This window comes from Camelus ferus, chromosome 20 (genome assembly GCF_009834535.1).
Source record: "Camelus ferus isolate YT-003-E chromosome 20, BCGSAC_Cfer_1.0, whole genome shotgun sequence".
Lineage (NCBI taxonomy): Eukaryota > Metazoa > Chordata > Mammalia > Artiodactyla > Camelidae > Camelus > Camelus ferus.
The window spans coordinates 24,228,026-24,252,877 of NC_045715.1; the positions used below are offsets into that span (position 1 = coordinate 24,228,026).

The 24,852-nt window shown below is 47.8% G+C and overlaps 1 protein-coding gene across 1 annotated transcript; it reads right to left on the bottom strand.

Annotated features, from left to right (window-relative positions):
* Positions 1 to 1,897: 1,897 nt before the first annotated feature.
* Positions 1,898 to 23,182, bottom strand: BNIP5 (BCL2 interacting protein 5). The gene is made up of 12 exons (XM_032462943.1): positions 23,010 to 23,182; positions 14,825 to 15,447; positions 13,821 to 13,940; positions 12,134 to 12,198; positions 11,668 to 11,908; positions 10,476 to 10,607; positions 9,256 to 9,317; positions 8,682 to 8,928; positions 7,718 to 7,849; positions 6,741 to 6,805; positions 5,123 to 5,380; positions 1,898 to 3,541 (listed from the first exon to the last, which is right to left on the bottom strand). Exons 2-12 carry the CDS (start codon positions 15,441 to 15,443, stop codon positions 3,506 to 3,508), a joined length of 1,977 nt encoding a protein of 658 aa, XP_032318834.1. The 5' UTR covers positions 15,444 to 15,447; positions 23,010 to 23,182; the 3' UTR covers positions 1,898 to 3,505.
* Positions 23,183 to 24,852: the final 1,670 nt, after the last annotated feature.

Below are 24,852 nucleotides of genomic sequence, written 5' to 3' on the forward strand. Positions count from 1 at the left end.
TCATTTCCCTTTTCCCCATTTTGAGGTAATTAAGAGAATTGTTCTTGCATTTGTTCCAGGGTTGCCAGAAAAAAATACAGGACACCTTGTTAAATTTGAATTTCGGATAAACAAAGAATAATTACTTAGTATAAGTATGCCCCCAGCATTGCAATTATTTGTTGTAGATCTGAAATTCAAATTTAACTGGGCCACCCATATTTTTCTCTGCTAAATTTGGCAACCCTAATAATTCCTTCCTCCCTTTTTTTTTTTAAACCGACACTAATGGATTTTTTTTTCCCCTGATGTGCCAGTCACTGTGCTTTGAAATTGGGAGCTCTCACCAGTACCGAAGTCAAGGCCAGGACACTCCTTGGTCTTCTAAACAAGCATATCAAAGACACCTACAGCACAGCCCTCTCTGTAACCCAGCTAGCACCCCAACTCAGCCAGTTGTCCCCTGACCCCATTATCTCTGACTCACCCACTAAGCCTCCTGACTTCTCAGGGTGAGAAATTCGGTTATGTCCTGATGTCAATTGCCCAGCTTTCAAATGCGTTCCTAAAGCAGCAGGGTCTCCCATGTACCTCAGTGCTCTTGAGCCTCTATGGCGTAAGTTGAGGGAACCCCACTCTCACACGTTGTCCCATCATCCTGTATTCCTATTGGCACAAAATTCCCATATCCATGAGCATCCCGAGGGCAGGGGTTGTGTCTTTTGCATCAGTATATCCCACAGAGCTAGCATCAGACCTGGCATGTAGTAAGTGCTCAAAAAATACTGGTTGACTAAATGAACTAACGGATTTGACAGTTGAGGAGGAGGGGCACTAACACAGGGGTTCTCAGAATGGAGTCCTGGGCTGGTTCTGTCTGTAGCTGGCTGTGTGACCTTGAACACCCCCAGCCTCAGTTTCCTCATCTGTGAGATGAGAATAGTAATGCTGCCCTCTCCTGCCTTCCTCAGAACACCAAGGTGCACCTTCAAGGGTTTGGAATGGAAACATGCTTTAAAAAGAAGACCAGCTGTGCATACAAGTTCTGCTTCCCTAGGGAGCCGCTGGAAGAACTAACGTGGTATCTGAGAGAGGAAAAAGGAGGCCTTCGATGCCTTTCTGGATCATTTTCTAGATCAAAAACCTGGCACTTTATTCTGCCCATTTTTATCCTTGTTTGGAGTGACGGAGTTTGGGCACCAGAGTTTAGGGGTTAATGAGACAGATGATGTGGCATCGGGACTGGCCCAGATTTTCCTGGACGTTTAATTCACTGTCACCTTAAGAGTCACAGAGTTGTAGAATGTTAGGTCTGGCAGGCAAGTATCTTACCTCCAAGGTCATCAGCCTGCAGGCAGCTGGACTAAAACCCAGGTCACCTGATGATCAGCCCAGGACACTTTTTTTTATTGCCTCAGCGAGTTGGCACCCCAAAGACGGATGCCTGAGTAGCTTCAGAGAGGACGCCCCCAGCAGGGACAAGGAGGCAGACCCCCTCAGCCTTGCAGGCATCAGACTGGCCTAGATGTGGTAGGTGGCCCCATTTTGCCTCCATGGTGAATAATCCAATTCAAGTAAGACCTTTGTGCAAATCAATTTCTTTATTTGCTCAAATAACAGTACAAAAATGAGACTCAGATGCCAGCATCAGAAACTCACCAAATACTTATACAGCTTAAAGAATATCATTCCAAATAAGAAACCATGTGCAGAAGGTTCCTGACCCTCATTTCAAAACGGATTCTAATCCTTCACATTTTGGCACCACGTTCCTGAACAGCATGTAAAATCAATCCATAAATACCTCCCCCCTCCCCCCACCACTTCTCAGAAGCAGCAATAACACTAAAGGACTTTCAGAATCTAAAATGTTGCCTTAGACTTGAGGCCAGTCCCATCTAAGTGCCCAGGACCTCTCTGCCCTTGGTTTTTCCCCCTCCCCAGCCCCACCTAATGGTGCTCACCACAAGTTCAACACAGCAAGACAGTGTCTACTGAAAGTAACAAGAATGAGTTTGCCATCCAGGTTTTAACACCCTCTCCCCATGGCCTCGTGTTCCAGGTAATGTCCAAGGCCTCATAGCCCTTGTTCATAGCTGTCGGCATGCATGTGGATAATGGATACATGGCAAATTGTCCACCTGAGCCAAGTTGTTGAAACTGTTCAGCTGTGTAGAAGACAAAACCTCACCTTTGTGCAAAAAAAAAAAGAAGCCCCTTTCTCAAGACACTTTACTGCCATCAGCTGGAAAATCGTCATCGTAAATCTATAAATTCACAATGTCTTGGAAGTGAATAGCACTTCCTGGGGTATGTGCTCTTGAGCAGTGCACACTCTTGCAACCATCCATGGCCATCCAGCTTGAAGCTCTCCCCCATTTCCTGAAAACTACCCAGACTGTAGCTGTAATAAAAATAACAACATACATAGACACAGCACTATGTTATTTCAGAACTCTTCACATTCATTTTACTGGCTTTTGGCAAACCCCCATGAGATAGGAGAGCTGCAAAGCATCAACATTTCTCTGGTCGTAGAATTATAGGATACAGAGTTGGAAGGATTCTGAGAGACCAGTTGTCCCCAGTCTATAGGTCTTCCCCATCTGGAGGCTGCAGAGTTCCTGGGAGGATCTACATATTCATATGGGCATAAAACACTGTTGGGTCAACTGGATAATTATGTATTATACATAGATACGCTTCTGTTAAGTGCATGTGGATGTTCTGGTGAGAGATTAACCAAAAATTTATTTTTAAAACTAAGACTCATTTAAAACTAACATCTGAAAAATGTCAAAAGGCCTCTTATGTGATGTGGGCATATTTTTAGCCCTGGTAGATCATGAAAATTACATGATAAAAAAAATAAGGGCACATAAGTTGGCATTAGGCACTAGGGTTGGCCCCAGAATGCAAAGGCCTTGACTCCTGGTCCAATGCTCTGGACCAATGACTGTCGAGGTAGCTCCCCCATTTCCTCCCTAACTCCCAATTCAGAGTTAGAACCACTGGTTGCACAATTCCGGTTGAGGACCAAGGCCTCCCAGCGAATGCCTAGCAGAATTGTCTGGATCTCAGGGGTTCTTCCTCTCGATCATTTGTCCATTCACTCATTCGTCCATTTATTCATTTGGTCAGTACTTAAAGACTGCCTCCAGCTCATTGATGGGTCACTAATCCAGCCCAGAATCCAAGGTCTGGAGAAAAGAGGGGACATGGGACATGTACAAGGTCTTGCAGCAAGTTTGGGACAGATCAGCAGGTGGAATCCTGGTCTCCTAAATCCCAGTCCAATGCTATGTCCTCCAACGGCCTCTGACTCCAGGTTTGTGGAAGAACACTGTGCATTCTCTGTCTCAAGAAGCCCACAATGATGCATGAATACAGAATGGCTGCCAGCTGTTGTCTTCAGTCCTGTCTATGCAGCACTGGATTGGGACATCACAGAGCATCTTCAGGGTTTCCTGGCTAAAGCCGCCAAAGTTTGGATAGTTTGCGGGAACTTGAATGCAAAGCACAGTTTTCAATCTGGACTTTGGGTCTGAGAGCTTGTGATGTTCTGGGATGAAAAAAGAACACAGGTTTTAACCATAGCCCAATTATGTGTGGGTCCCACCCTGATAACAGCAGACTTCTCATGAACCCACTGGTTTCCACCTCTGGGTTTTTACTCACACAGTACTTCCTGCCAGCAGTGTCCTCTTCTTCCTTTCTCCCCATCTACAGCCTCTCCATCCTCAAAGGTCAAAATCAATGCCTGCTACCTCCTGGAAGGTTCCCAGAACCAACTTGCTTTATTGACTTCAGTTTTTGCTAATTTGGCATTTAATTGATATTTAATTTTGTCATCAGTGAACATTCTGTCTTTTCCACTAGCTGAACCTTCCACCAGCCCTCATGGCACCTTGCACAGCTAGGCACATAGGAGGCTCTGAATGTCCACTGGTCACATGAATGAGTGAATAAATGAATGAGTAGTAAAACCAGTAGATGGAGTGAGGGCTACTGCAGATGTCAGAGCTGAAGTGTCTCTAATATCTTTCACAAAGAACTCAGATCCCTCTGTAAGCTATTACTTAACCCATCTTGGAGGGCAAATTATCCTCATTCTCTAGGAGAGGACAATGAGTCTGAGAAACGAGAGGTCTAAGGTTACGAGGAGCTCCCACCAGGAAAACAAGCCAATGTAGGACAGACCATTCAAATGAAAAGTTCAAGTATCAGGAAGTAAGACAAGCTTTCTTGAGAGATGTGTCACATGGCTTCTAAAAGTAATTCCAGGAGGGGAAGTCTAAGAGTTTGAGTGATGGTGACACCATTGCAATAAAAGTCTGGTTTCCCAGGGGACCTTCTGGATATAGAAGTTCTGATCCTATTTGTCCAACACCAACAGGACATTTCATTCCTTGAAAATCACAACTTCACTCAGTAGTTTCTGCACTATAGATCTGGTCATTTAAGTGAATTTGAAAAGGGTGGGGAGAATTTTATCAGAGTCCACCAGAAAACTCAGATTAAAAAAATAGTGATAGGTATTATCTCTATAGGGACCATCCCAGAGCCTCAGGGAACGGGGGTTATTAGGAAAAGCATGAAACCAATCAAAAGAGTGAGTGACAGCAGAAGAGCGGTTCTTCGTAATCAATCAAGGCACGGTCAGTGAAGGATGGCTTCTTGGAAGCCTTCCAGAACCAAACAGCCCAGGGATCCTTCTCATCTACCTCAGCCATCCCTTATTTGATATGTAATCTTACTTCGCTTTCTTCTTCTTCTTCTTATTTTTTTTTTTTATGACAGTCTCAATTTGGGAAGGCAAGCAGCAGAACCCAAGAAATAAGAGGGTGAGCTAAGATAGTAACCAGTCCAATATTCCATACTGATATCTAGAAGTTTGAAAAGGCATATCCAAACTGGAGATCAGAGCCAAATAAAGAAGGTGCTTTAATTATCAGATAAAGCCAGAGAGAGTTTTGGAAATGAAAAAGTCCACTGTGGTTGTCTCAGAAGGCCTCCATAAGGAGGTGGCATTTGAGCTGGAACCTGAAAGTCCTGAACTGAGCAGGGGAGGGGAGAGGACAGTAAGGAGATCCTGTGGTGATTGTGAGCCTGTTACCCTTAGTGTCCAGTTGCCCTTTCTCACCTGCTTGGCCTCCCCATATGGGAACTGGCTATAACTGGGTTGCCTGTAGTGTAGGCCCACGAGGCTGAGGGCGACGTTGCAATTGCTGCCAGGACATTTGTTAGCCAGGCCAAAGACAAACGGGTAGGGACTCTTGGTGAGGTTCCTGTCTGACTCGGTGGAAGGGGTCTCTTGGCTGCGCAGGGTGGCTAGCAGCTTTCTGAGGGAGGAGTCTGAGAGCTTGTAAAAAAATTTCTTAAAGCTGGGGTGTCGCCTGATCTGCAAGCAGAAATGAAAGCAGGCCATCAGTGTTGCTGGCAGGTGGCTCCCTCCCACCAGTTGCCCCCTCCCCCAACTCCATACAGCCAGGTTGGGCGCCTCATCATCCCTGAGACAAGCATCCCTTGTTAAATTCCTCCATCACCGCTAGCCTTTCAGAATCTGTTCTGCAAGGTTCAGCTCCAAGCAGCTGAACACAGAGGGGAGAAAAAAAATGCAGGTTTTTGGATTTAGATAATAGATGTTTAAATCGCATTTACTAGCTGTGTGAACTCTCTGAGCCTCTGTTTGGTCATGTGTAAGATGGAAGTAATAACATCCCTACCACCACCATTGTTGCTGGGGGGAGGGGATTAAATGAGATAGTTTATGTAATGTTTTGGGCAGAGTGGATGTTGGATGATTTCAGTTTCCACCCTAAGCCTCCTCATCTTAATACCTAAATGTTTGAGGTTGGGTTCTCCAGAGGTGGACCCAGAGACCAGGACTCGGATGCAACTCATTTATGTGATAAATGATCCTGGCAAACATGGATGAGGGAATGGAGACCTGGGACAAAAATGGGACGGCAGCTTCTGATCCCCTCAGGGCACTCTGGGAGCCCATGTAGAGCACACTGCTCAGAATTATCACCCCAAGGGGCAAGGGAGTAGGATATGTATACACCAGCTCCCATCTGCCATTGGTTGAGGGCTGCTCCTGGGGAGGTGGACAGTGCTCATTCTGGCCTACCACCTGGGTGTTAAAATGGCTCTGGGGGCCAGTCTTCAGGCAAAAGGATGCAGGTGCTGGCCGTCAGGAGCTGGGCCAGGTGGTGTTAAGGTGAGGAACCAACTGCATCTGCTACACTGATTACTCATCTGTGACTTGCCCTCACTCCTGACACCTCTTCCTAAGTGATCTGTGTAGGTCTCTCCAAGTAGACTGCAAGGTTTTCAAAGGCAGGGAACCTTCTGTTATAGGCTATCTAGTAGGGGAGGAAAATCTAAATGCTTGAAAGAATTGGAGACCATGTAAATGCTGAACTGTGTGCCAAGGCAGAGTGATAGGAGACGACAAGATCAGAGGGACCGGCAGCCTGGACCTGGGGAAAGAGGCTTCCCGGACTGAACTTCATGGAGGATTTGGACTAGGGGAGGTCCTGGCTGGCAGGGGGAGCTACATGAGGTTTATATTCATTTAAACTAATATTTTTCTCATTTGCCATATGTCTGGCATTTTCTGTATATGTACTAACCTTGGCAAGTAGGTATTTATCCCCTATTTTGCAAAAGAGAAAACAGAGACTCACAGAGGTTAAGGGACATGCCATAGTCACGCGGATGCAGAGGTGGGGATTGAACTTGGAGTCAGTCCTCACCTGGTCCCCTAACTGGCCATCCACTTCTTGGAGAAGGGCCACCAGCTTCTGGATGATCAGCTCCTCTAAGGAAAATAAGGAAGGACTGAGGGACTGTTGACAAGCTCTGCAATAACACATCCATTGACTACAGACAGTATTTTGTCTCTGAAGCACAGCACAGAGATTAATTATGAAGAGCAAACAAAAATCTTCCCCTAAACTAGGGTAGAATGTGAGAGCTTCATCTGGGTTTGCTTTATCGAAATAGAAGGGACTTTGGCCTGCTGAGCCTCACCTGTTACTGCATTCAGCTCCATTTGATGGATGAGGAAACTGAGACCTCCCAATGTCCTTACCTAGGCTACAGAGTAGTGTGATCAGGAATGGGAGTTGGGACCAGGAACAGCTAACCTGAATGCAGGGAGGGGACGCCCCATGGCTACTGATGGAGCAAGAGTGCACCATTGCCTGGGCTATAAACAGCAGCGCGCCAGTGGCTGCTTGTACCAAGAGTTAATTGTAAATATTCAAAACATTTGTGGACCCATTCTTGTTAACTGTTGGCAGCTTGAAATCGGCCATTGTGAAAATATTTATACCGCAGAAATCTGCAATTGCTACAAATCAGGGCTTCCCCCTGACCCTCTGCCCCTGCCCAGCGCTTGTGGCCAGTACACCACTGGTTGTGAGACCCTGAGCAAGCTAGGAATTTTATAAGAAACAATTTAGGCAAAGTAATGAGATGGGGGGAGGGTATGAATTTATATCCTGCAGAATAGACAGGTTTTCTTTACCTAAAGAAGGCTCTCCACCTGCAACTCTGCCCCAACAGCCCCAGTTCAAAGACCAACCGTGTCTTCCCCCCTGCCCTTCTAGAGTCTCCTGAGATATTCGTCAGCCTCTTTCCCAGTTCCCTACTAGGATTCAACCTGTAAAATCCATGCAAAAGGGAAGCCCCGGGGCCACCATCCCAAAAAGAGGAAGGTGCCACTAACTGGATTCACTCGCTCCACCTCGCTGAGGTCCCGCTTCTGGCTTGTGGCTTCTGGCCTGGGTGGGTACTTCTGAAGACCCATCTGGCTCCCCTTCTGCAGGCGAGGGCTCATGGAACTCTAGATCCTCCAGATCTGAGGGCAGAAAGGAGTTGGTATGAGTGTGTCTGCACCTGTTTCAAATCCACCAGCACATCACTGAACCCAGGTTCTGACAAGAAGCTGTCCAAAGGCACTGGCTTCAGAGGGGTCCTGGTTTCCCAGGCTCCTCAGGGAACCCCTAGCCCCATTGGACCTGCCTCAGAGGGGTTCACAGCGCTCCTTGGCCCTCCAAAAGTCTCATTCTTCTTTTTTCCACCCATCCCTCTGTCCTCCTCACAGTCTGGGAGGAAAACAAGCAGGCCTGCCAACAGGCCCCACCAAGTAAGCCCCCGTCCCCTTTAACTCTGCGAGGCTTGCTGAGCCCTTAGCCTGTCTGAACATTTTTCCGTCTGTCAGATGGAAGTAAGAGGACTGACTGACCTCACAGGGATTAAGTAGGCTAAATGAGATAATACGTATGAAAGTGGCACGCCGCAGGCCGTCCGTAAATGTCAGGGGAATTGTTGTACACCGGTGGTTCTCATGCTTCGGTGTAGTGAGGAAACAGGCCCGGGCCGTATCTTACTTCATCAAACCTGGGTCTCTGTTTTTCTTTCAGCTTTCCAGGTGATTCTGATGCATGTAGCTGATGAACAGATGCACTGCTCTCACACCACCTTTGTTTTTAGGTGTTTAAATGTGGTGAGTGCAGGGTAGGTGGTATTGGGGAGTGGTCCTGGCTGGCAACCAGCCCGCTTTCTCCTCTCCACAGCCCTCCCACACACCCTCACTCTGCTCAGACACCACACAGCTGGCCAACCCTGCCCTGAGGAAGCCTGGGGCCAGAGGCAGCCTCTGTTACCACGGCAACCCCGGGCCTGCTCACCAGGGTTGCTGGAGATGGAGGGCCGATGGCCCCCAACACACAGCGGCAGAAAGCTGGGCCTCTTAAGCAGCCGGGACTCTGGGCTGGCAGCGCCTGCAGCCCCCACCCCGACTCTCTTGGGCTCCTTGGAGCTATGTTTTTTATGAGAAAAGGCTTTTCTGAAGCTGGATTTTCTCTCTTGGGATTTCCTCCTGCAGGCAGGGGCCAGGTTTTCTACAGTCACCTCTGGCTCCTGGACTTGAAGTTGCTGCAGGAGAGATAAGGGAAACTGAGTCAGGACCCCTGCCTTTGAGGAGATTACAAGTGAGCTGAGGAAAAAGACCAGCAGCCCCTGAAACAAATAGAGACCCACTGTGAACCAGAGGATGTGTCCCAGGGAGAAGAGGGGTTGATGCTTAGAGCTGGGGAAACAAGTATGCCAGCAGCGGCCGGGGGAGGCTCGGAGGAGGAGAGACTGGAACCAGGCTCTGGCAAGATGTGGAACTGGGGGAGGGGCAGGGGAGTTATTGTGCCGGGTGGGGGTGGGGGTGTCCATAGTGAGGGTCAGGGTCTACATGGGGAACATCTTCCTCACCTTATCTCCCCCCTGCTCCTCTGCATCTTGGAGTAGGGCAATGATCTTCTGGATAAATTCTTCTAGAAAAGAACGAAGTGGTTGCTCACACTTGAGTGCTGAGGGAAGCTCTTCTATGATCAGTCTTCATTTCCTAGGGCCCAGTGGCTCCCTGGGTGATTCTCACAGATCTCCAGGGAGGGGCGCTAATGAGCTTGCATTTGAGGTTGTCCTAGACCCAACCCATGGGGACCACAGATTCCTCAGAAGTGGCCTGAGGGCACAGCTGGTTTCATGGGAACCTGTCCACTTATCCATTCACCACTGTGAGCCCAGATGTGCCATGTTAGGTGTGAGGAAAACTGCCTCCAGGGGAAGGTGCCTCCAGGCCATCTGGAAAGCCCTGGTCCCCACAATTTCCTGCACCCTACTCCTTCCCCCTCTTCTAAGTAGAAGAAGAGCCCTTCTCAATTCCCCTTCAGGGCACATTTTCTGTGAAAAGCAAACACGGCAGAATGGGGGTGAGGGGGCGCAGGGGAAGCTGATCTTCAGACACAGAACTGACGGTGATTATAAGATTCTAGGCATGACTCTGCCAATGATAGAAGAATAATAACCGTGATGGCAGCTCCCATTGGTTCAGCTTCTCTCCTGGGGTCCCCACCCCACTTCCTATCCTCTCTACTTCTTCTGGGGCTGTGTTCTCAAGCTGGGCTACAAAACAACAATAATAATCATAATAAATGGCAGCAAATAACATCTATTAGCTGCTCATGGTACTGCCCAAAATGCTTTATTGTCATTGATTCATTTAGAGCCTCCAACAACTCTAGGAAGTAGGTACTGTTATTGTCCCCATTTTACAGATGAGGAAACTGAGACCAGAGATGATATAACTTGTCCAAGTTTACACAGCTGGAAGAGGTCAGAGCCTAAATTCAAATCCAGGCCCCAAAGATCATACCATCTGAGCCCTTTCCTTGCATCTCCTTATGTTGGCCTCCCCAAAGAGGTTTCATCACTCCTGTGGTTTTACAGCTGAGGCTCAGACAGGGTAAGTAACAGTAGTCTGGCTCGGGGCCTGTGCTCTGGACCCTGCACTGCCTCCCCAGCCTGCTGAGCTCAGAGGGAGGTAAGGAGAGGTCGCTGCCTCTCTCTGGTTCACTTTCTCTTCTGCAAGTGGAGGAGTCAGGCCAGATGTTTTCCAAGGGGCCTCTGAGAAAAGGAGAGAGGGTACTGACTGAATTCCGAGGCTCTGTCCCGCTGCAGATTCTCTTCAGGTCCCCGGCATCCTGCTGGGGTGCAAAGCTGGAAGGGACTGTGATCCACATCGACTGAAGACAAAGCCTCTTGGACTTCAGGTTCTTCCACACCTGAGAAGCAAGAGGAAATGGTGGGTGTGCTTTGTCAGTCTGACGGTGTTAACTAATGCACAGAAGTTAGCGGAGATGCCAGAATGCACTCTGTGGCTAGTGTACACAAAGGCCTTGGTTGGGTGGAGGGGAGCCACTGGGTAGGGCCATGGCTCTGACTACTGAAGACCAAGCTCTCTAATCCATTTGCACGTCTACACAGCGGGCGTTCCTGGGCTTTGCTCCCCTCTCCTCCCTCTCGTGGTGCCTCATCCCTCCACCCTCTTAGCTTGGAGAATTAAAGGCCTGATGCCCTGGCACAAATTAACATGTTACAGCCAGAATCCCCTTGCCTGAAAATATCTCCCTTTGTGGCCTGAAATCCGACCCCTGGGGATCTACTCTTTGGAATTAAAGATTGCCTCCTCCTTTTAAAATGTAAATTCCCCTTGCCAGGATGATCTGCTAGGCTGTTGTTCCTCCCTGATGCCCAGAATGACCCTCTCTCCCTGTAGCTCCAGCTCCATCATTGATGGGCCATGTGACTACCCATTAGCACATTGTTTTACCTTCCTAAACCTCAGTCCCTTCATCTGTGAAATGGGGATAATAAGGTGTACTTCATATAATGGCTGTGAGGACTGACTTGAGTATAGACACACAGCAGGGAAGTGTCTTGTTTTACAGGCGAGGAAACTGAGGCACAAGAGGGGGAATGATACAGAAAGTACAGCTCGAAACCCGGATATCCTGCCTCTTAAGCTCCAGTTCCTTACCGCACATGCTACCCTCTACCAGGGTGGAAGCTCAGGCTGGGGAGAGATGAGGATGGTCAGGGGAATCCCTGAACACAGTTTCCATTGGGGGCTTAGCTGGATTGCCTAGATGGTAAGGCTTCATGTGAGGAGGTGACCTTCTGTTATCCCTTTTCTCCTCCACACAGCCCTCCCCACACTGCTCAGGGCAGAGCAAAAGTCAGAACTGAGATGGCAGCTCTTAAAATGGCCAATTCTAGCCCTGAGGAAGGTTGGAGAGCTGGAGGCAGCTGTGGTGTTGCTATGGTAACTGTGAGCCTGCTCACCAGGGCTGCTGGAGCTGGAGAGCCGATGGCCCCCGACACACATGGGCAGAAAGCTGGGTCTCTTGGGTGGCCGGGACTCTGTGCTGGAAACATCTGCAGCCCCCGCTCTCTTGGGCTCTTCGGAGCCATATTTCTTAAGAGAAAAGGCTCTCTTGAGGCTAGACTTTTTCTCTTGGGATTTCTTCTGAAAGACTAGTGCTGGGTTTTGCAGAGCCACCTCTGGCTGAGGGGTTTGACGCTGCTGTGGGGGAGATTAGAGAAACTGAGTCAGGCCCCTGACCTTGAGGAGAGGGGGAAGCTCCCTAAGAAGCAACTGAGGAGCAACCAAGGGCTTCAGGGTGGCCCCAGGTGAGGGAGGTGACAGAACCCAGAGAAGGGGAACACTAAGGCCTGGAAGGACAGCTGGGGCTGGAGCGAGGAGGAGGGGGAGGGAAGGCAGCATCTGTGCAGACAGTTTGCTCCTCACCTCTTCCTCCCACTGGTCCCCCACTCTCTGGAGCAATTCCACAATCTTCTGGATGATAGCATCCTCTGGAAGAAATGAATGCACCTGGTTAATCTTTTTAGCTTCAAAGGGAACTCTTTCTAAAGACTGTCTTGGACTACTGAGACCTACTTGAGCCTTCTGTATTAAATGAAGGTCCTCTTAAAACAGCTCCTTTAGGCCACAGAAGGCAGGGGGTCGGGGGATGGAGGTGGGGGAGGCATCACATCCCAGGGGATGGTCCTTCTGTGAGAGGGTTAGAGGATCCATGGGGAAGGGTACTAGGCCAAAGTATGAAATTTTATGCGGGAAGTTTCAAGTCAGTCCCTCAAGCATTCAACTTGTGTCCCACTATTTCCTTTGAACTTTACAGATCTGTAAATATCTGCTTTGGGTTCAGAAAGCTGTGTAACCTTGAGTAAGTTTCTTAACGTCTCTGGGTCTTCATCTCTTCCCCTATGGAAGGCAGATCAAAATCTCTGTCCTGCTTCCCTCAGAAATCAGACCATCAAATGTGCTTGGAAATACTTTCAAAGCTAATGTTGATTTTCCAACTTACAAAATTCTAGCAGGGGAAATGGTAAAGACAGAGCTTGAGAACTTGAGGTCAAGCCCCAATTCCGCCACTCACCGGCTGTGTGACCTACGGCTGGCAACTTTCTAGAGTGGACAGAGGCACTCCAGCAAGCATGACACAGCTAGCCTGCCACGTTGGTGCCTCAACCACACTCCTAAGTCTTTACAGAGAAGCCACAAACAACATAAACAGTCTTCTTTGATACCCCAGTTAACCTGCTCAAAGACAATGTATCCAAAGTGGACTCTGCTAGCTGCCAGCTGATCAGTTTACACCAAAAAATGTGCAAACAAGGTTCCCTCTTCTCAGGCTGTCTGCAGGTTTTTCCACCCCTCAGTCTCCTCCCTCACCCCTCTCTCACTTTTGAATCTTGTGGGTCTTTTTTCCCTTAACTGGGTCTACCAGCCAATTCCCTCTCCTGTGAGAAAACCATTAACATGTAAAATAAATGTCCTGCAAAAAACCAATTAAATGCCTTTTAAGTTGTTCTCTGACCCATGCATAGCTCCTCCATTTCATATCTTTTAAAATATGCCCATTCATCATAGGGAATTAGATTAATAGAGCACTATTGCTTTTATTAGGGGCAATAACAGGATTGTGGGTGTGTATGAGACTGCCTTTACTTCTTGTAGATGTGTGCTTAAGCATTTAAGTATGAAGCATCATTTTACTCAAAATGGTTCAGTAACAAACCTGCACACACACACACACACACGCGCACGAAGCAAATATGGCCAACTTTTAACAATTGTGAGTGTGTGTAGAACTATCCTTTCCACTCTTTATATTTTTAAATATGTATGTATATATGTGTGTGTATATGTACTATATTCTTTATATAAAAAAAAGTCCCATGCTCATTAACACACAAGGCAGGAGCATTTGCCAGCAGCCAGTCTAATTCCTGAGGCTCCCTTCTGTGAAACTCTAACATAAACGTGACCAGAGCACCAAAAGGGGGAGATCAGCACATGCATTTTGAGAATCACCATCCAAAGTGTAAGCAGTCATCCAGAGCAATCCATCTCATTTGGGAATGTCTGCCCCCCAGCTGCAGACAAAGAGGCCACTAAGCAGATTCTGACTCACTGTCAGGCTTTTTAAGCTCCTCTTCCCACTGGTGAACTGTGGCTTCGGAAGAAACTTCCCGGATGCCAGCACCCCTGCCTTTGAGGAGCAAGGACTGGTGGAGATCAGAAACTTCCTCACCTGGAATAAAGATGAAAGTGAGAATGTGTGGGTATCAGTGACATTCATAATCAAAAAATCAGAAACACACCAAGGTTTCCATTTGAAAAGAGGCTGCCTCAGCCAGGACATCCTTCTCTCCACTCCCCAAAATATCCTGAATCTTCCTTGGGTCTCGCCTCCCTGTTAAAAACATGGTGAGTTTTGAGTTCTACAGGGCAAAGTTCTATCTTCCTCCAGCTCCCTGTAGGATATTCAACTCCAAGATGCTAAGCATCAGAAAAGGAAGGCATCTTAGGGACCAGCTCCCTTATTTTGCAAATAATCAAAGGTTCCAGAGAGGGGCAGCAGCTTGCTCTAGGTCACACAGCAAGTTTATTCCCAATGGAGCCAAGTCTAGAATCAGCACCCCAGCAGCCGGCCCTTTCTACTTCCCTGGCAACCACCACCAGTCCTCATATATAAACTAATGTTGAGGCTAGGGCTTCCCTCTTTGCCTCCTCCCTGCCTTTCTATTTCTCCCTTGTCCATGCTCCTTGAACCAGAGTACTTAACGATAGCAGTTATCATTTATGGAGCACGTCCCATGTGCCAGCTCTGGGCCACAGCCCCACCATGAGACAGCAACTGCTAGGATCTCTATTGTATCACTGTATACTTTCAGAAACAAAAGTCAAGCCAGCCCCAGGTCACACAGCCAGTGAGTGGTGGAACTGGGGTTTGACCTCAAGCTCTCAGCCATGGTGCTGTTATACCTCAGAGAAGCTTCACTGTAGTGGTGTCCCTGACAGTGACCCACCTTCCACATGCCCTCTGTTGAGAGGTTTGAGGAGCCAGCTCAGAGCACTCTAGCCCTTGTGGGGGGTGGGGTGCTGGGGTTACCATAAAAACAGGCATCTGCTCACCCCCAGCTGCTGGGCCCAGGTCGGCCTGTTCGCAGTGTGAGGCAGCAGCCATGTTGGCCTCTTGCCCTCCGGCCTCCTGATCTTGGGCCGCCTTGGTTTCCTCAGCACCATGTTTCTTGTGACTGTATTTCTTGCGGCTGGCCTTCTTTTGAGATTTCTTCCTGGGAGCTGGCTCCCCCAGTGCCTCGGGGGTTTCTGTGGGCGGGAGGCCCTCCTTCCCCTTCTCCTTCTTGCTGGCCTTCTCCTTGGGCTCCTCAGGGCCTGAACCGAGGAAGAAGTTTATCATGGTCCTCAGCCACCCCTGCTGGGGCCGCCACTGGGCCTTGTCCTTCTTGGTGTCCTGTGGGGGCCCCTGTTCACTGGGGAGAAACTCCTTGGTCTCCTCTGGGCTAAGGGCTGTGGCCGTGATGCCCTGAGCCTCCACAGACTGAGCTGGGCTCTTAGGACATCTGGTCCCATCACTGGCTGTCCGGCAAAGCATCCTCCTGGAGGGGGTGGTGGGCAAGGAAAGGCACTGGCAGTCCCACGACTCTGAATCCTTCCTGGGGTTCTGCGGCCTGTCCAGAGACCTGGCTCTCCTCCCTGACAGAAGCTTTTTCGTTCCCCGCAGAGGTTCCATTGCACTGCAACCAAAACAGACAGCTCCCTTAGAAGAGGCCTCGGAGACTGCCGAGGTGAGCTAGCAGTGCTGACTGGCGCACCCATCCAACCTACCCGTTAAAGTGAGTAATATCAACTCTCAAAGCTGTTGTCTCATTTAAGTTCTGCAGCAACCCTGGGAGGGAGGGGTATCTTGGTTCCCGTTTTTCAGAGGAAGAAACTGAACCACGAAAGGTCATGCCCCAGATTGTGCAGTGAACCCATAGCTCCCCCAGAGCCTCCAAAAGGAACACAGCCCTGCCAACACCTTGGTTCTTGTCCATACAGATGGACTGTGGCCATCTGACCTCCAGAACTGTAAGATAATTAATTCACGTTGTTACAAAGCCACTGAGTTTGTGGTACTTTGTTACAGCAGCAGTAGGCAATGATTACAGCTGGAACCAGAGGCCACGTCCTGCCCCTCATGGCTGTGGGCAGCTCCTATGGCTTTTCTGGCCCAGTATCTTCATCTGAAACATGCCTGAGACCTGCCTGTCTGTCTCACAAACTATTAAGAATCGTTCACAAGACAGCTTGGTAAATGGTAACTCTGTTCTCCCAATTGCTCAGACCAAACATTTGAAGTCACCCCAACTTCTTTGTCTCTTTCTCTCACTCCCCACATCTGATCCATCAGTAAAGGCTGTTGGCTCCACTTTGAAAGCACATCAGGACCTGAACCACGTCTCCCCACCTTCTCCACCGCCACCCGAGTCTAGGCCCCGACTCTGCTCACCTGGACCCTTGCAGTCACCTCCTAACTGGTCTCTCTGCTCTACTCTTGTCCTCCTTCCAGTAACTTCCCCCTCAGCAGCCACAGGTGCTCACAATGCAAGTTAGAGCCTGACACTCTCCTGCTGCCAGTAACCCAAGGTCAGAGTCTTTATGGCTGCAAGGTCCTACCCACCTGGCCCCATCACCTCCCTAGTCCCCTCTCACTCACCCCACTCCACCCCCTCATGCAGCCCTGCTCACTGTCCCCCAGGCCTTCTCCACCTCAGGGCCTTCATACTGGCTCTTCTCTCTTTCTAGAACATCTTGCACTAGACCTCCCTGTGATTTGTTCCTTCACTTCCTTCAGACCTCTGCTCAAATGTCACCTTCCCAAGTTCGGGATTAACAGATACACACTACTATATATAAAATAGACAAACAATAAGGACCTACTGTATAGCTCAGGGAAATATATTTAATATCTTGTAATAACCTATAATGGAAAATAATCTGAAAAAGAATATATATATATATAAAACTGAATCACTTTGCTGTACACATGAAACTAACACAACATTGTAAATCAACTCTACTTCATTCTTTTAAAAAGTCACCTTCCCGTAGAGGCCCTCCCAGGGCACCCCCATTAGCCCACCCTCTCCGCCTTTACCTCACTGCCGGTGTTAAGAAATAACATATCTTTATGTGTTTAGTGGTTTAACGTCTGAGCCTCTTTTCCTCCCTTTTGTCTGTTTTGCTAGGTCTTGTATCCTGAGTACCTAGAACAAGGCCGACCCACCATTGGCTCTCAGTAAGTACTTGTTAAACAAAGGAATAAATGTATAACACAAACACTTAGTAGACTGTACAATACCTAAAGATGTGTAGTTAATGTACAACAAATGTATTTGAACCAGTTCCATCTTAAAGCATCAGGGACCCTTTTGTTCTCCATTCAGAATGAAGCAGCTGCCCATGGAAAAGACAAAAGAACACCCTCCTCGTGGGCAGCATTTTAAGCAGGCCAGGGTGTGGGTCGTGCACTTGACTTGTGTGTCTTTAACCTGAAACTCCCAGGGCTTTCCAATTTTTCCAAAGTTGTTCAGAAACTCTTTGCCCTTTGGTGGAAGTTAAGAGGAAAATAGAAAGAGAAAGAAAAATACCATATGATATCACTTATATGTGGAATCTTAAAAAAAAAAAAAAAAAAGGACAAATGAACTTATTTACAAAACAGAAACAGACTTACAGACATAGAAAACAAACTCATGGTTACCAGGAGGGAAGAGGGTGGGAAGGGATAAATTGGAAGTTTGAGATTTGCAGATACTAACTACTGTATAAAATAGATAAACAAGAAGTTCATACTATATAACACAAGGAACTATATTCAAAATCTTGTATTCTGTAACTTATGGTGAAAAAGAATATGAAAACGAATATATGTATGTTCATATATGACTGAAGCATTGTGCAGAACACCAGAAATTGACACAACATTATAAACTGACTATACTTCAATAATATATATTATAAGAGAAAAATAAAATATAGTCTTGAATCTTAAACCCTGAGCTCCCAGAGATTCCATAACTCTAAACCCCTATTCCAGTGTTTAGATTTATGGATTGCCTACTCTAATTTGTAATTATAGCCTCGTCATGCATTTACTGAGTATTATTTAGTGTATTAAGTATTTATGTATTTACATTATATCTCTTGCATTTACCAACTGATACATTACATGAAAATGTACTTTATTACTCTTTCCAGCTTAGAGGCAAAAATAAGAATGTATAATTGCAATTTCAGATGTGCAGGGATCCATGTGAATGTGAGGAAGATACATAAAGAGAGAGAATGAAAGGTCTGGGGAAATACAGAGAGCTTTGAAGGTGACAGTAACAGTCCAGACGCCTTCCTTCCTTTAAGCACAGGTCTGGGCAGGAAGGACTAGGGAGGATGGCCAGAAGCTATCGGGTATCAGCAGCACTGCTGGGCGTCCACATGTGGACAGTATTGGAGGAAATGAGAAAACGAAGAAGCAGGCAATTTGGAAGGCTTTATTTGTTGTCTAGTGTTCCTTAAAGAAACATCTGAGTTATATGAACACTTATAGCAACACACATCTGTATTTTATATGAAAATTGACTATTGTTTTCGAAAGCCTCAGAGGCTGCCTTATGGTTGTGCTTCTGAAATGGGGCTAAGTGGGATAAGGAGAAGAAATCATAGAAGAAAATATTTTTTCTTTCTTCTCATTTATTTCTTCCAACAAACATTTAATAAGCACTCACTATGCACCAGAAAGTATGCTCAGTGCCAGGGATATGATAATGGACAAGATATAGGTTGTACCCTAAAGAGAATGGGTGGGGGTTGGGTTTGAGCAGGTGGTGGTGACAGTAATGCTCTGTTCCCCTGACAGTTGCTCTCTCTTTAGTGCCATAGGGTCTCAAGAGAAGACAAATTTAGGTCGATCTTAAAATTTGATTTTAAGATGCAAGTAAGCTGAGCCAGAAACGTTCACTGCTTGGTTATTCCGTATGCTCCTGTGGTCAGGGCAAACTGGGTGAGGTTGGCAGAGAAGCTGTTCGGCAACAGAACCACCAAACCAGCCAAACACACAGGACACGTTTGTTCAGCTCAGCCCCTCTTCTTCCTGTGCTAACTTGGCTCCAGGGGGCCCGCTGCACAGAGGGCGAGAGCATTTTCCCCCAGCTAGTGAGAAAAGAGGCACAGTAATCTTTTAAAAAGCTGTCATTGCTATGGAAACAGTTTTCACCATGGCTGATGGTCGTAGTGTCCTCCTACCGCATTCAAAGGACACACTGCTACTTCTAATCAGAGCATCAATACAATTCCACCTGGCACTGGTTTCCCTCCACCATGTTTTTTCAAGAAAACTGCCTTGATTTGGCCAACCTCTCCCTGGAACAGTGCCCTGAGCCCAGAGGGAGGTGAAGAAAACCAAGAGGAGCAGCTGCGGCAGCCCCAGAGGCAGGGAGAGGCGGGGTGGGTGATGTGTGACCATGGCCATCCAAGAGTGTTTCCCCAGTGAAGAGTCTCCACAATCTTCCCAGGCCTCTCAACTCCAAATCCAGTGGCCTCTTCCCATTCCTCATCCTCCCTCAAGATACTAAAGCTTTTGATACCGTGTCCACTTCCATCTTCCTGCAGATCTCTCCTCTCTGGGCAGCTGTGATGGAGCGCAGCTCGGCTCTCCTCCTACCTCTCCGGCCTCCCCAGCGGCCCCTCCTCTGTAATGTTTCAAAGAGTCTGTCTTCCAGTGCTAGGCCCAGGGATTGAGAGAGGGTGGCTGGCCTAGGAGGGCAAACCCACCCACCCCCAGAGACACCCTAGAAGATCCTCTCTGGGGCAGATATATCCCCAGACTTTTAAAGTCTCTAAACCCTGAAAAGACTGTTTTAATATTACCTCCCCCTCATACCTACATAGGCACATAAATTTGATGTGTGCTGAAATCAAATCTTTCCAGACTTTCTGATTGTAAAATTCTGCCTGTCCAGAATTCATCAAAGCAAGACTTTCTCCTTCCTTCCTCTTTTTTCTTGTTTTGTGCCCCTGCTTTACCTGGGGCTTCACCCAGGTTCTGCCTGTTGGGGAATCCCACCCTATCTGGGACGTGCTTCCAGACAGTAACCCCCAGAAAGCAGCAAACGTTCACTGCATGGAAACCAAGCTGCTCTTGTAAACTTGTTGATTGCCTTGGCAGAAAGTGGGTTTCAGAACAAAGTTCAAATCTGCTCAGAAATACCCAAGTGACCTGCAGATCACAGGACTTCTGATAAGATATGATGTACACCAGTGACGTGTTTAAAAACAACAATAACCACCAGAAAAGTGTATAGAGCTGACCTTGAGTTATTGCGGAGCAGGAAGTTTGCCAGTTTTTCCCAAGCATGCTGCCATTTTGGGTTTATTTTCTAGATTATACACTGACCTCATGTATACACCGTTCTCTAATTCATGCTCCTGGAACATTACAACGTTACTCTGTAACTGCTCTTGTGCAGTCTCTTGGAGCCACTCCCCTTCTCCACCCCTGGACTTTGCACAATATTCAACAAACAGCTGGCTATTCCAAGGGAGAGTGTGTGTGGACGAGAGTCACACCCACACACACTCATTGCTATAGACTGAAGGTTTGTGTACCCCTCCAATTCATACGTTGAAACCTAGTCCCCAGTGCAATGTAATTAGAAGGTGGGGCCCTTGGGGTGATTACATCATGAGAACAGAGCCCTCATGAATGGGATTAGCACCTTTATAAAAGAGACCCCAAAAGGCTCCCTCACCCCTTCCACCATGTGAGGACATAGAGGCCTGGTCCCTGAACCAGGAAGCCCTCACCAGACATCGAAACTGTAGGTACCTGAGTCTTGGACTTCCAGGCCCCAGAACTGTGAGAAATAAATTTACCCAATCTACGGTAGTTTGTGATCACAGCCCAAACTTGCTAAGACACTCATGTGACCAAGAAACATGCTCACATTCACTGTAAACTTACAAGGACTCACAACACCCTGGAATTTTCCACCCATGTGTAAAGGGGATAATTATCTGAGTATCTAATTTGTTGTCTGCCGTCCCTGTCTAACTCCAAGTTCCAGAGAAAGGGCCTGAGCCTGCCTGGTTCCTGCTGTGTCTACGCTGCCTGGGAGGCTCTCGGTGTTTGAGGAACGAATAAACGATACACAGATATGTGCAGACACAACCAGCTCACCTGCAAGCTGCCACACAGCAACCCTTTATCTCCATGATCTCAGGTCAACTTGGCCACGGCCCTGGGAATGAGCTGGGCTGGCAGTGGGGAACTGAGGCTCTGCTTGCCCAGGGTCCCATAGCCAGGAAGGGGACAGAGGTGGGGCTTGAATCCACTTCTCTGGATTCTAAATTCTTTCTTCTCTCTCGTAAGTTGAGTGGCATCCCATAAACACACACAGATACACACGCACTTAGAGGTGAGCAAATTTGCTGTCTCATACCGCCAGAGATCATCACGTCCACACACGTGCCTGCTGTGACCTGTGCATGGAGTCACACATTCACATGTGCCCAGGTATTGACACCTATGTCCCAGAGGCAAGGTGTCATAGGGTGGGGCTCACAGACCTCTTGGCTGGAAGCCAGTCAGGGGGCTGGAGGGTCAAGGGCTGCACCCTGAGCTGATGTTCGCGTCTCATCAGCACAGGTGGCCCCATGGACACTCTGAACCCCAAAAGTGAGTGCCTGTTCAAGCCCAAAGCCTTCCTCCTGGGCTCCTGAGATGGCTCGAGGGACCTGAGAAGTATCCAGCCCACCTCCTGTAGGGCAGGACTCTTTTGTGCCGCATTCCCGACAGGCAGACTAGCACCCCCTGTTGGAACACTTGCTGCAGTTGGAACTCACCACTTTCAAGCCAGAACATCCCACTGCTGGCTACTGAGAATTAAGGACAGTCCTCCTTAGACTGAGCTGACACGGCAGGCAGCAGTCCTTCACACCTGAGGAGAGGTCACCTCACTTCCTAAGTACTCTCTGTTTCAGTTCATCACCCAAAGGCCCATGTGTCTAGGTGGTTCCCCAAGTCACACTGCTTCTGGACCAGTCCCCTGCCTGGGCACCCATCCCTGGGTACTCCTCAGCTGGTCCCTCTTCACTTCAAAACATGAGGCCAATGGGAAGGGTATAGTTTAGTGGTAGAGTGTGTGCTTAGCATGCACAAGGTCCTGGGTTCAATCCCCAGTTTCTAAATTAATTAATTAATTAATTAATAGGGTGAGGCCAGTCCTGGACAGGGGCCTGGAGTCACAGCAGAGCCCAATAGGATCTTTGTACAAAACTTCAGATCACAGAGGCATCTTAGCAGCCGCTTTGTGCCGCTGAGGGTATCAACTATGCCTGGGCCAACCCACAGCTCAGTGTAAAGGGCTGGCTTGGACCATCTGCTGATCCTCATTGTCACCATCAAACACACATCCCCTAGTGCCCATTTTCCAAAAGGTCAGGGATTTGCATCTTTTGAGGATCCTTTGAAACCCAAAAGAATAAACTCCCTAGTGGTGGAATCTCAGGCCCTGTGATACAGCAGTGGGGTCGACTTGTGGGGCCAGTGAGGTCATTACTTGCAAAGCTGGAGGACTCCAAAGACGACCACGGCTCCCCTCCATCCAACACTAGAGTTTGTGCTCTGCATGTGCCCCCACCTCATCCCGACCCCGTCCAGTCCTCTATCTAAGACCACAGGCCATGCAATGTTATGATCCCTCCTCAGATCCCTGTCAGAACAGCAGGCCACCAGAACTCTTTTCGTAAGATCTCCCTGTCCCTGGTCTAGCTTACAAGAACCTTAAAATGATAGAACCATAGGTGATAACATAATATATAACAGCCATAGGTAATAACAACACCTCCATTTATGTGGTTTCCCTTTACTATGTACCATCACATAAAGTCTGTAACTTGACTTCTACAACATCCAGTAGGGAAATGAGCAGGAGAGGAATGTAACGCTACCTCCATTCTACAGATGAGGAAACTGAGGCCCAAGGAAGTGAAGATCTTTGCTCAGGATTGCTGAGCTAGTAAGCAGCAGGGCTGGGACCTGAGTTCAGAGCTTGTAACTTCAAGTTAGTTCAGAGTTTTTGCATGACACCAGGTCAAGATCACATCATTGAACTTTCTAGCTTTCTAGAGATGAAGAGACTGAAGTCCAGCAAGCTAGACGCAGCATTGAGACTGAACTCAGGGTCTACCCTCCTATCAGGACTCCAAGATACCTACCCACTACTCCAGCCTGCTAAGGAGAGAGTGTCATTCAACCAACCTCAGACCACAAGAGTCGCTCCTGTCCCAGGACACTTTCAGACGGGATCTCCCGACGCGGGGGCTCTGTATCGGGTACCCGCTTGCAGCGTCTAGGTACTATTCTCTGTCTGCTGGAAGCTGTATCCAGTGAGGGGGAGTAGGCCCAGCTGTCTCAGGGTGAAGGTGCTGCCAGTTTCCAGACTGCCTCAGAAGATGCTTTGGTCAGAGTAATATATATCCTCTCTCCCAGGAGGTGAGCGCATGGGCAGCCAGTCCAGGGGCCGCCCCTACCACCCCGTCATCCTATCCCAGAGCTGCTTCCCTCTCTCCCAGCGATAGGAGGCTTACCTCAGCTTCCCTGGAGAAAAACAGTTTCACTTGACAACTTCCTTATTACACCTAAACCCCAACAAGAAACCAGTGCTCAGAAAACAACCTTAGGCCTGGCTGGAGGAAGGCCAGTCTATGGACTAGAAAACAAGCCCTTACGGGAAACACAAGGGGGTGGGAGGGGCTAGTTTTAGCACCTGTACACTCTCCTCAGTTCTCTCCTAAGAACTGAAGAGGGAAGGACTCAGAAGGAAAGGTCACTGAATGCAATACCGACATTCCTTGACCTGAAGACAAAGTTCAGAAGGAGTTGCTAAGGGGTATGTTTTTCAAATCCTGCTATCCCTGGGTAGGGTCGCCATGAATCTTGACAGAACATTCTAAGAAGTTTTTTTACACTTTCTGTAGTGCTTGAATTTTTTTTTTTAAAAAAGAGAATTTATACCTGTTTGTAATCAGAAAAGAAAAACTAGTTTTATTCAAAAAATGTCAGAAATCCTGTTTAAGTTGATTGACACAGGGAGGCATTACAAAGTAAATATTGAAAGCACTGAGCTTTAAAGTCTCCCAGCCCTGGAACCATCTGCCAGCTGTGTGACCTCCAGCAGGGGGTACAACATCTCTGAGTTTGTTTCTCACTCAGAAACTGAGTGGCCACCTTAGAGGGTGATGTAGGGTGAAATGTGATAATGCTCACAAAGAAAAGAAGAAAATGTATTGACTGCCAGGCACTTTCCTAGGTCCTTTCTGTATTGGTTAAGGGCCAATATTTTATTATCAGTAGCAGAGTTATTAAGGCTTTATTCATACTGTCAGCAAAAAGGTTTTGGATCCAGCTATGTGCTGGGCACTGACTCAACACTGAATTTAGAGAATTTATTAGCCCAAGAACCAGCCCAGGCTTCAAACAAGGGTTAAATTATATCTCATATTTTTTATTTATTTAACAAAACTGTTTTCTTAGCCATCTCCTCCATCTCCTCCAAGCCCTGTGCGCATCATACATGCTCCTCCTTATTCAGAGGTGAATAAGTACCCCCCAACCCACACCCTCATGGAGTTCGTAGTGTAGTTGGAAAGAGACATACAGAAAAAAATCATAAAATTAGGTGGAAGGGAATGGGGAGTTATTGTTTCATGGGTACGGAGTATCACTTTGAGAAGATGAAAAAGTTCTAGAGAGGGATGGTGGAGATGATTGTATAACAATGTAAACGTACTTAATGCCACTGAGCTATACACTTAAAAATGGTTAAGATGGTCAATTGTATGTTATGTATATTTCATCACAATTTTTTTTAAAGGCAGATGGAAGCACAGGGGCAGACAGCCAAGCGGGACATTGTGCGGGAAACTACCCTCTGACCCAGTAATTCCATCTGCAGATAAGTACAATCTCAGGTTCTCACAGGAGGGGAGCCATCACTGGCATTCGGACCTTCTCTAATCAGGCAGAGGGGCAACCCAGCCCTGTCTTCAGTGCCCGTCAAAGACCAAGCCTTGGGTAAGGATCTGTGGAGAGACACTGGCAG

Coding starts and splice junctions, on each gene's coding strand:
- BNIP5 (XM_032462943.1), bottom strand. CDS start 15,443: ATGGAACCTCTGCGGGGAACGAAAAAGCTTCTGTCAGGGAGGAGAGCC. Junction 13,941..14,824: donor CCTGGGCCCAGCAGCTGGGG/GTGAGCAGATGC, acceptor TCTTTATTCCAG/GTGAGGAAGTTTCTGATCTC. Junction 11,909..12,133: donor GGGACCAGTGGGAGGAAGAG/GTGAGGAGCAAA, acceptor TCTCCCCCACAG/CAGCGTCAAACCCCTCAGCC.